The 16,880-nt window shown below is 36.9% G+C and overlaps 1 protein-coding gene across 1 annotated transcript in view; it reads right to left on the bottom strand.

Moving 5' to 3' along the window:
• LOC140161389 (phosphopentomutase-like) overlaps positions 1-16,880 on the bottom strand; it is a 55,819-nt gene that overhangs the window by 21,408 nt on the left and 17,531 nt on the right. The window contains exons 3-4 of the mRNA XM_072184902.1: positions 8,813-8,880; positions 7,401-7,489 (exon numbers count right to left, since the gene is read on the bottom strand). Of these exons, the coding sequence (XP_072041003.1) occupies positions 7,401-7,489; positions 8,813-8,880 (157 nt within the window). The remainder of the gene's footprint in view (positions 1-7,400; positions 7,490-8,812; positions 8,881-16,880) is intronic.

Below are 16,880 nucleotides of genomic sequence, written 5' to 3' on the forward strand. Positions count from 1 at the left end.
CCACTATTTGGATTCTTTGCACTCAAAAACATGACTTATATGTTTTTGGGACAACCAAAATGTTTTGAGGACAAGCAGAATTCATGCTTTAGTTGTCCTCAGGACAACCTCCATATTTTCCTTATTTCAAACACTGTTTATAAGAGAAGAAGAAGTGGAGTGAGATGGCCGGAAACCAGATTGGTTTATATTAATTAAACAATTTACATTTAAGAACTCGTACAGTTGATCAAACACGGCCCTTTCAATAATTTTAGAGATAACAACTAGAATTGAGATAGGTCTATAATTGCTAGGATCATTGGGATCACCAGCTTTAAATACAGGAATCACCTTTGCACGTTTCCAGCATGTAGGAAAAGTACATGATGCAAAAGAATTATTTATTAAATAAGTTACAATTGGTGTGATTACTGGTGATGCTATTTTCAATAGTCGAGATGGAATGTTATCTAAACCAGTAGCTTTATCATTTGCTAACTTATTGAGTTGATTGAATACATAGTCATTTGATACATGTACAAATTCAAAATGTGACTGATCAGTTTGCTGCTTTTCATTGACTTCATAATTACAAAAGTTATTTTTAGCAATCTTACTTGCAAGTTTAGGGCCTATATTGGCAAAAAAAATTGTTCAATTCATTTGCTTTATCCTTAGGTTCAGTTAGTGCCAGGCCATTTTCAGAGTTAATAACAGAGATTTTTGTATTTTTACCTTTAGATGGAACAATATGCCGTAGATGTTGCCAGCTTTTTTTAATATTATTCTTGTGTGCATCAAAACCTTGTTTAAGAAACTCTCTCTTTTATCTTTTATAAGTTTGTTAGTTTCGTTTCTAATTTTACGGAAATTTTCCCAGCATTTGTTATCATTACTTGATTTAATAGCAATTTGTTTAAGTTTGTCACGTTTACGCATCATATTAAGCACATCATCAGTGATCCATGGAGAACACTTTTTACTTAATTCTATGCTTTTTAAAAGGTGCATGCCTGTCAATTACTTCAAGAAATAATTTTTCAAATAGTTCAGCTGAAATGTTAACATTACCAGTATTAAATACACTATCCCAGTTTGTTTGACACAAATCATTTAAGAAGTCAGTTTCATTGAATTTCTTGTAAGAACAAGATGTTCTGAAGTTATGTTTATCTGCATGCATTTTATCATCATCAATTTCATTTGTTGGTTCATTACATATCCTGTGTTTTTTACCCCATATTGCATATGATATTGAATGGTCACTTATACCAACATGAATTACTCCAGAATCACATATCTTATAGGTCTGTCACACTACGACGGACTGGATTAACGTACATCACCGAATACAAAAATATTTTATTCGTGGAAAAATCACCAGTCCGCAGAAGATTCGTGGGATTTTGGGTCCGATTCCTGTTCGCTCTCTATGCGTTGTGGCCGCTAATAACCCTGCAGGCGTCTTATATCCGATCGCTTCAACGTCCGACAAATGACCGGATATGGGGTCCGATTCCGTTCGTTTCTCTATGCGTTGTGGCGCTAATAATCCTGCAGGCGTCTTATATTCGATCGTTAAACGTCCGACAAATGACCGGATTTGGGGGTCAACGTCCGACAAATGTCCGGATTTGGGGGTCCGATTCCCGTTCGTCTCTCTATGCGTTGTGGCCGCTAATAATCCTGCAGGCGTTTATATTCAATCGTTCATCGTCCGACAAATAACCGGCGAATCCGTGGCATGTGGCACCAACAGGGACGTCCACACTATCAGAAAAGTGGGGGAGGAGAGGGTGTTTGAGAGGGTTTTTGACCCCTTAGAGGCAGTGACGTAGCAAGCACTTTTTCAGAGGGTGAACAAAGTGGGGAAAGACAACTTTTAAGGGGGAAACTTTGACGAAAATGGTCAAATATTGGCTAATAAGTACAAAAGGGCTACAAATCTGATATATCAGGGCAACCAGCGTCATGGGGCAATAGAGGTGAAAAACCTTTGGACAATGAGGGCCCAATTGAAGCCATTTGTCATTTTTGGATCAATTTTAGCACTATTATTGGGTACTATTTTAGTTTGAAACAGCCACAAATTGGTGAAACGAAAGCCTAATTGAAGCCATTGAAAAGTTTTCACAATTATTGTATAATATAAACAATTGTTTTAAAAATAACACGTGGATGTCCATAGCAGAAGCAAAAAAGGAAGACTTGTCCATTTTTCAAAATAAAGTCAGTAATAGACCTAAGTCCGTCTTAAATACTGATTTTGGTGACAAAATGTCATGGGCCCTACATATCGACAGGCCGGCAGTAATTTTCACAGGCTTTGGGGCCAAGGAACGACATTTAAAGCACTGCCTATAATAATCACAGGCCTATACTTAGGCTTACTATATACTATCCTGGGCCTACTCAATAACATACAATTTAACCTTTTCCATGTTTTCTCTTCTTTTTCTTTCTTGTCAATCACTAAAACTGGTAGGAATTTGATATTGCGTCCTCTACCCTTCAGAAAGTGCCCCTCCCTCAACATGCTCAATACTACTTACATGCATAGGCCTACTAAATTACGTGCAATTTAACATTTTCTCTTCTCTTCTCTCTTCAATTTTTCTCACTTTCTTTTCTTTTTCTCTCCTTTCCCCTTTTTCTACTTGTCAGTCACTAAAGTACTGGGGAAATATGATATTAAGTCACACACCCTTCAGAAAATCCCCCACCCCATGATTGATGCACATGTTCGCCATAGGCCTACATCCGCACAAGCGCCTAAAACCTTGCAAACACCTGCGGTATATAAACGAAAGAATAACGAACAAACCCAGGGTATATATACAGAACTGTACGAACACACATCGGACAACTTCCGAACATGTGTATTCGGCACACTCCGCTTCAAGTTTTGTGCATGCACAAAACTTGAAACGTATTGTCGACGGACTAAACAAACATCACCTAACACGAAACGCATTTGGCGGATAATAGCAGGACATATGAAGAACATAAAACGAACATTGACGAACACTAACGGATTTGCTAAAATACCATCCGTTTCTTATACGGAAGACCGATCCGGTGTAGTGTGACACTAACACGGTCTGGGTCAGCGTACATCACCGAATGCAAAAATATGCTATCCGGTGGTGAAGGCCTCACAGGAACGTATTTGCAACGAACACGGGGCGAGTGCAACGAACAAAGAAAATCGAACATGAACGAAAGGAGAGCGAACAAACTCCGCAATATTCAGCACCATACGAACACACATCGGATAAATACCGAACATGTGTATTCGGTACACTCCGCTTCAAGTTTTGTGCATGCCGATGGACTTAACGAACATCACCTAACACGAAACGCATTTGGCGGATGATAGCAGGACATAAAAAGAACATAAAACGCGGTCATTGACGAACAACAACGGATTTACTAAAATACCATCCGTTTCTTGTACGGAAGACCTATTCGGTGTAGTGTGACAGAAGCATTAGAAGGATTTGTACAATAAATAACATCAATGAGTGTTTTACTATTCTTAGTTATCCTAGTTGGTTCCTTAATTAGCTGTACAAGGTTCATATTACTACAAATTTCTGTAAGTCTATTTGTATAACAATGAGGAGTGCTTGTTAATAGATCACAATTTAGATCACCCATAAGTATATAATCTTTACCTTCTGACTCAACTACTTGAAGAAGATGATTAAGATGATTGAATAGATCAATAGAAGACCCAGGCACTCTATACCATAATATAACTATAATGGGTTTCCTTTTAAGAGGCATTAGTTTAATAGTAGGGATTAAAATCATTCAAGTGATTAATACCATTACTATTATTATTGTCTTTACTGACTTGGTTTGAATTGTCACTTGATATATTTAAACTATTGTTGCTTTCAATACCCATACAAGCTTCACTAACATCATTTAAAACATAATCAGTATAACTGTCATTGCTATTTTCAACACTATTTTCATTTAAAAGGTGGATGCTATTTGTTAATTCATTGTTCGCTTTGTCACCATCATTATTAGGATCAACATCATTGCCATTCTTTACGTTAACATGAACATTATTTCTCACAGTTGTATTTTAATTTTTGACACTATTAATTTCTTCAACAAGATGGTTTATGGCCTTATTTGCATCTTTGACTTTAGCAACTTCTTGTGTATCATCATTCAATTTAGTACACTCATTTATAACAATACAATTTTTCATCATGATATCAACAACACTATCATTGCTACATGTATTATTATTAGCATTATTTTCTTTTGAAAAGTGAATAGCACTATTGAAACAGTTGTTAGCATCATTGTCATGAGAGTTTCTGTTATCATAACTCCATTTTATTAAGTCATTGGATAATGCGGGTTCCATTGAGGGAAAGCTGAAGTGACAGCGAATCGTAAGTTAATAACTAGTCTTCCAAGACCTTTGTTGTTCAAGTGGACATAGTCCCAATAAAGTTCCTCTAGGACTTCACCTGTTGATGTAGTAAGTAGTGGGGCGTTGTCAACAAATGTCAGTTTGCTATTCTTGCGGCAGTTGCGTTCAAACATTTTGTTCAGCTTAAAGGCCACATCATTGGGGTTATTACTCCTATTTAGAGGGATGAGTCTGGATGATTTTGCTAAGCAATTTTGTAGACAATCCCGGAAAAAATGTGTTCGAACACCCACTGTAATTCCCATGTTCATCTTAGTATAGTGCGCACGCTATATGAGTCACTGGAAACTAAGATTTATAATAGAGTTCTCTCAATGTTCATCTTAAGCATATCCCTCCCTTTCCCCACCAATCAATGTTGGGAGAAGATATGTGAAGATAAGCATATTGGGTATGCCAACATTGTACGGGGGTAGAAGGGGACTATTTCCAATAAGGCCTTTAAAGTGTTCGAACAATATTTTCTGAGATTGTAACGTCAGCGCACTTTACAGGTTGTCGCTGACCACTTCGGCCCCATATCATTCCATCAACCATATAATTATAACAACAACACAGGGACTTGCAGCCAAGTAGCACACATCCTAGAATTAATTGGCCTATTGCCTGTAATAATTATCCCGTACTTTGATACAAGGGATACATCTTGTTTTCATATAAAGTTTCCATGGCAACAAAGAATCCAGTGTAAACATGCAAAATTGACCTCAAATAAAGTCAAGTGTAAAAATTGCACTGACCATGCATATCACAGAAATATTATTATTATTCATCAGAGTGTGCTTGTTTTCTTACGTTTAACACTGCAGTGTTATGAGATAATAATAGCCTTGTTTGATTCCAATACCACAGTAATGTACATTTGCAGTACTTTGACAATTCATTAACAAAAAACTTCAAACGCCAGAATATGAAATTTGTATATTATTAATTAATGTATTTTGAAAAGATAACTTCAAATGAAAAAAAAAACCTTTTTGGCCCACACACATAAGTGGGGCTTATGTTATCATCCAGATGGTTGCCTGGTTGGTTGGTTGTTTGTTTGTTAAGAAAACCTAATAATGATAATATTGGATGGCTTATTTCGCATGATACCATAACATATCGGATTCGTCATATCGGAACTCGCCGTTGGCTCGTCCGATATTTTTATGACTCGTCCGATATTTTTATGACTCGTCCGATATGTTATGGTATCATGCTCAGCCATCCAATATTATATCAAACTTGGTATGTGGACAAGGACATAGTAAACATTTCTGTGACAGTCAACAACCCCCATAAAACCTGTGATTGTTTATAAATTGCCTCAAAGCGATGGACAAATCATCAAAACTGTCATTAGGAATTTTTGAAATGAAAAATGTGGCCAAAAAGCATAAGTATTGACAAAGTTGAAGCCCCATTAAAATACTTAGGCCTATAGCTAAATGAGAAATTACAGATTCATATAAAATGTCTTATTTTGTCTCTAATAATACACATCTTTCATTTAACCACTAGCAGGCTATGTTAGCACATCTATGGCATTAACAAAGGTGCCCAAATCTGTTCCTCCAGATGAGCAAATCACTGACTAGTCCTTTATGTCCAAGTTTGTTTGTTGTTTTCACTTTTATTCAGGCTGTCATTTTGACCGGATGAGTTGCTATGTCAATTATTCTATTCAAACTTGTAGTTCAAGGATAAATTATCTTTGTAGCAAATGATGCATGCAATAGAGAGACAGGTGAACTGTCTTTTTGTAGAGTAAATGTGACCTGCTCTGACAAAACCAGGAACAAGTCACATTTTTGACATTTGAATAAAAATGTAAGCACTAGACAATAAGCTTTAAAATGATACCAAAATTATATAAAGAGCATCAATACTTTCCAAGATACGGATAATTTTTTAACTGAGACCTCTATTTTTGCCAAATTGCTATTCTGAGTAATGGACCAATTAGTTTTCTGCCTTAATACACAGGATTGAATAGGGATTATCACAGTTCAACTGTTATTTATTGATTAAATAACCCTCTTAAATAACCTTACTTTCAAGAATTTCAAGAAGTCTACTTGTCCCACATTCAAATACCATGAAATTAAGAATTCCAAAAATTATTTTTTTTATGGGAATGTCATCTTTAAAGGCCTATAACTCAAGAACATGTCTAGCAACTTGTTCTGGGTTTTGTTGGAGCTGGTCACAAATGTATTTTATGAGTTTTGTATACAGACAGCTCAGTATATAAGGCAACTGCTTCATGAAACTTGACCTTATAGCCAAAGTAAGTGTTGACTCATTGTTGCTCATTTAGTAGGACATGTCCATCTATATAGCAAAAGAGGGCTGTTCTTCTCTGACAGATCTTGTAATGCAAATTGGCCATATAGGCCTACTTCCTCTGCATCATTTAATATAAACACTTGGAATAGAATTTTGTCGCATACAGGTCAAAACTTTACATTTACATTTTACTTTACAAAACTTGAATCCTTAGGATGAGAGGAATACTTTGGTATGGTTTTTAACAAAATTTGACCAACTTGATTTGACCCCTGTGTTAAACCTCTAAATCCAAGATCCGCCCCCAAAACAGCCAAGACACCACTTCTAAAATAAGCACCAACAATATTTAATTTTGTTCAAGAAAAACCTTGGTACCAAGATTGTACCCAAAGAAACTGAATCACCAATAATGATGACACTTCCAAGTATACTATTAAAAGTGGGGTGTATTGTGCTCATCAAGTTCACTTTTATTAGTATAAACAAGCGAGACAGAGACAGGGAGAGACAGTACTTAGTAAGTGGATATAGACAGAGAGAGAGGAGAGCTATATACATTGGTTCACCTCAGGTTCGGTAGTGACGTAGGTGCGTATTTCTCTGGTCGAGGTATCAAATTGCATGCGTAATGGTCACTACCAAACTAGGGTTAACCAAAGAAAGAGACAGAAGACTGACTTACCTTTTACTGTTATGCCTTGCATCATATCCAATCACTACTCCTTGTGTTTTACAGTCAGGATTCACTGCTTCCAGATGCCTTAAAAGACCCTACAATCAAAACAGAAACATGTTGACAATACTTTGACACAAGGCAATGCTTGACATGTACTGCATTTTGGCCCAAACTATGTTTGTACAAAATGATAAATGCTATACAAGGTTAACATTAACTTTACAAAAGAATTCAAAACCCCAAATCAAGTTTCATATCATTTTTTTAAACAAATCTATATATTTGGGTTACAGACTTCAACAAAATTAAATATATCCTCAATCAAAAACTGGCTAGAAATCTCTTATATATGCAAGCAGACGTTCTCATCTCATATAAACTGACAAGGTATAATACATATTCACATTAATCCTATGAAAACTTCATTTACCTTTATAGTGTGTCTCGTCTCTAATTAAGAGTAGCGCCATGTTGGATTTCGTAGAGGCAGATTCGAATCCAACATGCTAACATAATCCCGCATGGCATATACACATGTGTAGAAGGGTAATTTGTTCGTACGCTGGTGACACAACCGCATAAACCAGTGCCTCAAATTTGTATCGAGAATCGATTATCACAATGATTCTCCTAAACTTAGATTGCAAGAATCAGAATTGATTCTCCCAAATCATATCCATTCTGTACATGGTAAATTACGATGATCAGTCAATTCTCCTAAACTTAGATTGCAAGAATCAGAATTGATTCTCCCAAATCATATCCATTCTGTACATGGTAAATTACGATGATCAGTCAATTCTCCTAAACTTAGATTGCAAGAATCAGAATTGATTCTCCCAAATCATATCCATTCTGTACATGGTAAATTACGATGATCAGTCAATTCTCCTAAACTTAGATTGCAAGAATCAGAATTGATTCTCCTCAAACAATATCCATTATGTACACGGTAAGTTACGATGATCAGGCAATACTCACTTGATTCTTGCCAGATGAGTTTGTGATAATCAATTTTGATTCACACAAATTGGGACGAAATTGAGCCCATGTAAAAGCACTGATTAGAATCTGTTACTGCAAAATCCAACATAGCGTTACTCTCAACTTGAGATGGGACACAATATAGTACCCTAATTTGAGCTTGATGTGATACAGAATCTGGGTCTTCCCAATTTCCAAATATTGTATCCCAGTCATGTAACATATAATCCATAAGCCTTTTTTGAGTATGGCGGGCACAAAAGGAGAGGGCGTACTTTGATTTGGGTAAACTTGTGTCAGATGAGAGAGAGCATACAAAACTTTACCCAAATCAAAGTATGCCCTCTCCTTTTGTGCCCGCCATACTTCAAAAAGGTTTATGAGCATTTTCTATAAATTACAAATGCTTTTAAGCATTTGTAAAAGTTGCCCACCTGGCTTGCTTGGATAACTGTTAGGTCATTCATCCGAGCTGGTCCAGCCTCCATTCCAGCACGCAAACCTATAAAAAGAATTTAAAGAAAAGAAATAATAAAAGTTACTTTGATAATTATAATTATTATTCAATTATTTATTCAGTTTAATTAGTCACTTACTCCCGAGCAATACTGACCTAAAGTTTATCCGTTTATAGATAAAGGCGACTCTGGACTACCTGCCATCTTTGTTTAGGCATGGAAAAAAATTAGGAGTATTCACATCTGAACTACACGAGGGTAACCAAATTTGGTTTGGGTAGAGGTGTGCCACTGAGAATTTGAAAGTGTACCCATCCTTTATCTACCTATTTTCCAAGAAATTTTGACCTATCACTATACAATACCAATTGTTCAATTGTCTCATATCTAAAGAACTTCTCTAACTTTAACTTATATATTTGCATTATTAGGGAAGGAAGTAGGCATACCCAATGCTATTTAGTAATCAGGTAAAATGAAGGACTGTGATAGAAAATTATTGTGAGAAATGATATAAACATTGAAGTGACATGCCAGACAAAAATGACTTAAATTAGGCCTGCCTACCCAAGATTTTTAATAATGTAGAACCTAGAAACACAATCTAAAAACAGTAGTGTACCTGGGTGGGGTGCAGCTTCCCCTTGCACCCCACCCAGGTGCAATGGGAAGCTGTTAGTGGTAGTCACAGTCCTTGTACTGATGGACCCTGCACCACTTGTAGGCTGCAAACGTGGTTCCGACATATTCTAATGACAGCAGAATAAATGTAAAGCGCTTTGAGGCTGTTTACGGCAAAAAGCGCTAAATAAAAATATATACATTTATTTATTTATTTTTATTTTAGTATGAGGGGGCAAAGCCAAATTTTCATCACCATTTGTCAAATTTGTGTCCCATTTGTGGGGGAAGTTTGTCCCCCTGGCTGCACCCCTGCTAAAAAATACTAATATTTTAAATACATTAGGTGATAAATGAAAATCCTCCTCAAGCTTTTGATGCTGTACACATTTTTTGTGTTGCAATTAAAAGTTGGAATGGAATATCAGGCAGCCAACATCCTTTGATGTTCTTTTTGGTCCCTGGTTTTGGAGTGCAATGGTGTGCGATCGGACTCGCACGCCTTAAAATTTGATCACTGATCTGATTCCCCCATATTTTCCAACCCCACAAAAGCATTTATGAACACTCCCTAAGGTGACCATTGTAACTGTTTTTGCCGATCCATGACCCATACTCTGGTTTTCCTCTTACATTTTTAAATTGGAGCTCTTCCTGTCCCGTCCTATCTGGGTCACCTTGTGTTATAGCGGCTTTAAAGTGTGCTTCACACAACAATATACATGAGGAAAAAAACACACTCAAATTTTTCAAACTAATTAATGATTGCAGAGTCTTTGTACTTGCAGCATGTATATGGCTTCAAATTCTGGAAACCAGTTTCTGGACTTTGCTAAATGACTTGCACACCAGAGAAAGAAAAATCATAGTTTGATAAAATATAATAGTAATACCACCTTTTATAATACAACAAAATACAAACTTGTGGTCTTAACTCTATCCACATGCATGGATGTCCACTGCATACGACACGTTTAATTTTTTTTATATGACCATATATGTGACACGATCTGGTCCATGGGGCCAAAGGCGGCATATTTGAAATTGAGATAACGGCAAAAATATGGAGTAAAAAACAATAAAATACATTTAAGAAAATACACATCACAAAACCTGACAACTTAAGAACCAAATATGCTAGACCTTTGGTGTTTTCAGTATATGATAGCCTAATGTTACTACAAGATAATAAATATAGTAACTCAATTTTCAAAAATGCCTCCTTTAGCCCCCGTGGAGCAGATTGTGTATGAGAAAATATCTCAAAACTAAGACTTTTTATGATGAAGAAAATTACACAAATACTCAAAGCTTATTTTTGCTCACCTGAGAGCTTTCGGAATGTATCACCATTCCTTGTTGTTGTAGGACTTTTTATGTTGAAGCCTATAGCTAGCATGCTGGACATTAACATTTCTAGGTGGAAGGTATGTAATATGTATGCAGTTTGTGTGGATTTTGTATGCAGAGGATAGGGAAGTTGGACCATGGACTGGACTGCATAAAAATCAAGACTAATTGTGTTTTGTTTTGAAAACATGATATACGTCACAAATTAGCTGAAAATAATTTGATATGTTTCTACCATAGTACTTTTACTAGTAGCTATGAGCTTGACAGGGGTGATGTGCAGTAGATATGTATGCTCTAGGGTGATAGCAAGGATCAGGTTGATGATGTTATTTTTGATGACCATCAACCGTAGACCCTGGTAGATTCCATTTCGGATTGATACATGATCACTATGATCTATGATACATGATGCACTATGATCTAAACATCATTTCCAGGGGCACAGTTCACTTATCCCCATACTTTCATGTCGAGTATGAGTTTTTACACTCAATACATGTTGCACATGTTGAAGGTCATGTGTAAACATATTGGGTTTAGAGTACTGTGTATTCACAGATGAGCAAGTAGAAATGTTCGTGCCGCTTCATTTATTTTTGTGCTTTTTGCATTCCTAACTTCTACTACGAAAATAACAATGTCCAAATATACTGTATTTCCTCGAATAGCGTCCCCTTCAATGAAATGCCCCCATCACTTTTTCAATCAAGATGTTTTAAAAATGCTGATATTTCCATGCTATCTTGTGTAGTAAGCTTACCAAGGTGCACACACATGGTTGCTATTGCGTAGGTAATTAGCGAAATCTGGTTGTATAAACCCGGAGGTCATCGTTCCGTTCATAGTTTGTCATTTCAGCGTTAGACAGCGAGTTTTAAGCTTAACTAATGATTTTAACGGGAATTATCGTTCTAAAAACGACCTCTAATAAATGCCCCTTTTTGGAAAATGCAACGCCCCCGGTGCAATGTAAGGAAACTTTACCGAATCGCACATTTTAAAAACAAGGAAAACAAGAAAAAATAATCAGAAAAAATTCCACTTTTACAGTACCATGATATTTTATGCGCGTATTTTTTGGGGGGCTTTGGGGACGCGAGCTCCCGTGGTAAAAGCAGGGGGCGGCTAAAACGAAGGGGCGGCAGAAGAAGAAGGGGCGGCAAAAAGAATTAGTAAAGAAAAAACATTTGAAAAAGTATAAAAAATTTTGAAAAAATGGTACTATACATCAAAATGTGTTGCTTTTAGGGCTCATATTGAAATTCCCTTACACAGGAAGGTGTGCGCCATCCTGCAGCTTTCCTGTGCTAGCCTTCTTTGTTAAAATCCTGGGCAGGGTGTATCACTGATGCATATAATCCATCCGCTTTATGACCGAGCTTTCCTGAGGCGCGCGCTTAGCGAGGGGAATCCTGCCTTCTTTCTGTGTGAAAACGTGGTAGGGTATTTCAATATAAGGATTTAGCTAGGGTCGGTCACTGAGGACAACGCAACTATTTTGGGGGGGGGCCTAATCTATGGCATAGATTTCTTTTTGACATGGGGGATAGAGTTGGAAATTTTTAGTACAGTGAAGTATAGTGAATCCAGCACCTTTTGGCAACAAAATAAGAAATCTTGCCATATTGAAGCTAAATTGGTGAAATATGGTACAAAAGTGGAATAAATTTGAACAAAACATGCAAAACTGGCACTCTTTAGGTTAAAATGGCCAAATATGAGGTTAATTTGGTCAGAAACCCACATGCAGGCATCAACATGGGGGGGGGGGTGATTGTATGGACCATCCTCCTATCATCCTCCACCCACCCGGGATCTACGCCTAAATGATCATTGCATTTGGCACAAAATGTGTGCACAGTACTTCCCTATCAGTGCCGTAGCCAGGTAGATTTGATTTAATCCACAAACCCTGCTGCAATTATGAAAACATTTGTAGAAACTCATAAAATATTTGCTTGACAGTCAATGAATAAAACCAATAATGATTTATAGTTTTTATTACATGGATGAGTTCAAAAGCTATCACCAGACAGGAATACATGTTTATCGTTTGCCATTAGTTGTTGGTTATTACCATAATACCATTACCACATACAAAGTTGTCTGCACAAAATAGGCACGTTCACACACATACGCTTTTTGCTTGTAAAAGCAATCATGATTTTCAAGCAAAATCACCAGTAGCAAAATGGGTGTTTTAATTTTGAATTTCCACTAAAAATGCACAGATATTCATTCATCGGTTCTATTAAAAAAATTACCAGTTTTTATTTCTATTAAAATTGAAAATCACAAAATATTTAATGAATTCAAGTGCAGCTCAGAAATGATGTATGGGCAGCCAACAGGAAACTCAAAATTGACTTTTTGTAGCCAAATACGTCTCAATTCGGCGCATCACTAGTAGATGGACCACAGTAAGCTCCTGGTTGTAATTCCAGTGCTGATGTCAGCAGGCAGCACTACGAAACTCAAGGATTCCAGGCTTCAATTGAGTCGTGTGGACACAAACTCGGGGATTGAAATTAAGCAAACCAATCCTCAAGAATTCTATGACTGTATGAACATGACAAATGTTGACTCTATATTGATTTGACAATTGGTTCCATGTTACTACACAAGTTGATGAACATTTAGATCTAAATACTGGGGGTCTAATAGTAATATTAGTACAAGGCTCATTTTATGATCTATTTTGCACTATTATTCACTTCAATCCTTATAAGTAGTAATCAGTGCTCGAATTAAAGGTCCCCATTGAAAAACAGCCATTTGGGCACTTGGGTTTGAATTTTACAAGGGCCCTAGAGTTCTCTGTAATTCACTACATTACATTATGCATATTTTAATATTAAAAAAACTCTGATTTGTATAATTTGATACATTTTCACATCTGATCTTTTCAGTCACTGTACTCCTTCTGATCTACAAGCTCAGAAATAAATGTGTTTGAACACTGTTCTAATTCCCATACTGCAGCATACTATATGAGTTCCTGGAAACTAAGTATCTATTAATAGTATGGCCTCAATGCTCATCTTCGATATACCCCATTCCCTTTCCCTACCAATCACTGTTTGGGAGATATGGTGAAGATGAGCACATTGTGCATCACACATGGGAAGGGGACAATTTTCTGAGATAAAATTGGTCAGCTTTGCCAATCTTTCTGATATTTACCCATCATCATTTTTACAAGGAACATTATAATATTATCATTTTCTTTTTTCTGTTGCAGTCATCAACGTCGGACGTGGTTCACATCGTGTGCGAGTAAAACCTAATTTTCTTCAAGAAATTTGGCTGAGATATAAGGACTACAATATATCTGTCCTTTGCTTGTAGCACCAGGATCCACTTGAGGTAAATTCTGATGAAAACTGTCGCAAAATTGAAGAGAAATTACAACTTAAACAACTTTAAAACAATCATCGTGCACTTGCTATAACAGCGTAGCTTGTGCATAGCTACGTGTCGTGTTCACTGTATGCTATATGCACATCCACACTTCACTGATCACCATTCAAACCTACCGCGTGTGTAGTCATGGCGGACAAGGACAAACGGTAAGCTTGGATAATGCAGAAAACACGATTACAAATGAGGAGGAACTAGCAGTAAAGCGATTGAAAGATCCGGATCTGTGGATCAGAGTAAAAGTACCTCGCAATATCAGACTAACAAATATAGAGATGGCACAGGCGATATACGAGAATACAGTTACAAATGATAAAGACGCCATTACACCGAACGATATATTATCAGCCCAATACCATTCTGATTACAGTATATGGATTGTCACAGTATCAACTCTGCAGGCAAAGGTTCGTGTATTGGCAAATGATGTGATCACGTTAAAAGACAAAACCTGTCCACTAGAAGATTACAGTTTGATACACGGAATGCGAAAAAGAGAGGAATAAGACTGAGTATTCATGAACTACCACAGTCCATATCGGACTAATACGTTGAGCAGTGGGTCGATACATGGGCCAAGCGTGAAACCATGGTATCTAGACATAAGGAAGAGGATCGGAGTAGAAGAGAAGAAAACGACATTACAAAGCGCTTTAAACACCTATATACAGGTCATAGAGTATGTATGGTGTCGGAGATATATGAACATAAGTTACGTTACTCGGACATACAAATCCCCGACCCAAGAAACCAGAACAAACTAATTGATGCGCAGGTAGTTGTCTACTACAAAGGACAGCCACCTATAAATTGCCATCACTGTTATTTGAACCACCCAGCACGAGAATGCCCAGACAAACCGCAACTAAAATGCTTTCTTTGTAATAACAATGGACATACTAAGCACAACTGCCCAACAGCGGACCTTGGCCCGACATGTTTCAGATGTAATGAGCGAGGGCACACCAAGAGCAACTGTGACCAAGCTCCTGCGCCTCTAGTACCTCTTGCATCTGCCCGTCCTGTTGTAGATCAAGCTGCACCTTTAATCCATCCAGTTGCAGTTCACCAAACACCTGATCAGAAGACACAACATATGGCACCTCAATCTCCGCCGCCAAACCCATCGATTGTAATCCTGCATGAACTGTTGGACAAATGCATTCAACCAGCATCAGGCCCCACATCACCAGAGATCCTAAAAAAAGTAGAAGATTTGTTAATATCAGCCGCATCACCGCAGAAAAGTCAATCTGAACCTAGAAAAAATCGAAATGAAGAAAAAACTGATCAGAGAGACCCTGTACCTGAGACTGAGAAACAAAGCAAAACGCTGACAAAACAAACGGACATTAGGTCGCATTTGCAAGGAGCCGCTCCAATCTCGTCCAAGATACTAGTCACGCTGAAAGCAGAAGCAGCCAAAAGAAGAAAGACAAGAAGAAGAGAAAATATCAACTTCACCAAGAGATGAAAAGGAAAACAACAAGAGCCACCAACCGTCACCAAATGTAACAGAACATGCATCGCCGTATGCCAGTATGTCAGAGTATGAATCCATGAAGTCGGCATCCTCGGATGAAACACCATATGAGGACCCTCCATAAAACAGTTAGACTGATGTAAAAAAAAAAAAAAAAAAAAAAAGAAGAGAATTGTATTATGTATATGTGTCCTATCTTCAAATGAAGACATTATGTGCGAGACGAATAACCACCAATGATCATGGAGCGTCTTTTCTTAATTAGCTTTAATGTATCGGGACTTCAAAACAAAAAAAAGCGTGCTATTGTCTTTGACTGGTTAAAGCGTAATAAATATGATATTGCCATATTACAAGAAGTGTACTGTAATACAAATGACATTTCTGAATGGTCAAAAGAGTGGGAAGGTCAAATATTTGGTAACTATGGAACTAATAGAAGTAAAGGTGTACTTACTCTCATAAATCCACAAAGTAATATTGAGGCAAATCAGTTTTTTGCAGATAATGAGGAAGACTTCTCGAGTCAAAGTTGAAATGGATAATGTTAATCTTAATATATGGAATATATATGCTCCAAATGAGCTGCAAGACAGAAAGAGGTTCTTTGAGTTTCTTAAGCAAAGTATTTTGAAGCATGGAGTGGGCCTAAACGAGCACAATGTATTAGGCGGGGATTTTAATACTGTATTTGACCCAGATCTTGATATGTTAGGTAATGGAAGCAACTCATATTATAAATCCGAGTGTGTAAACAAAATAAAAGAGATTTTTGAAACTTTAAATCTCATCGATATATGGAGAAGAAAAACGGAAATAAAAAAGGTTTACATGGAGCAGAAAATCATCAAAGGTTAAATCAACTTTAGATTATTGGTTGATACCGTGTACTTTTGAAAGCTATGCAGAAAAAATTGATATTATACCGGGCTTTGGGTCGGACCATATGGCGGTAGAAATGGAATTACTTTTACAAAAACAAGAAAGAGGGCTTGGTTACTGGAAGCTAAATAATAGCCTACTGCAAGACAAAGAATATAATGAGGGTATAGAAAAACTTGTTAATGGTACTACACAGGAATGTCAAAATATATTGAATGCCAGACAATTGTGGGATCTTTGCAAAAATAGAATAAGAACTTTTTCTATTAACTTTGCAAAAGGTAG

This window comes from Amphiura filiformis, chromosome 9 (assembly GCF_039555335.1).
Source record: "Amphiura filiformis chromosome 9, Afil_fr2py, whole genome shotgun sequence".
NCBI classification, from domain to species: Eukaryota; Metazoa; Echinodermata; class Ophiuroidea; order Amphilepidida; family Amphiuridae; genus Amphiura; species Amphiura filiformis.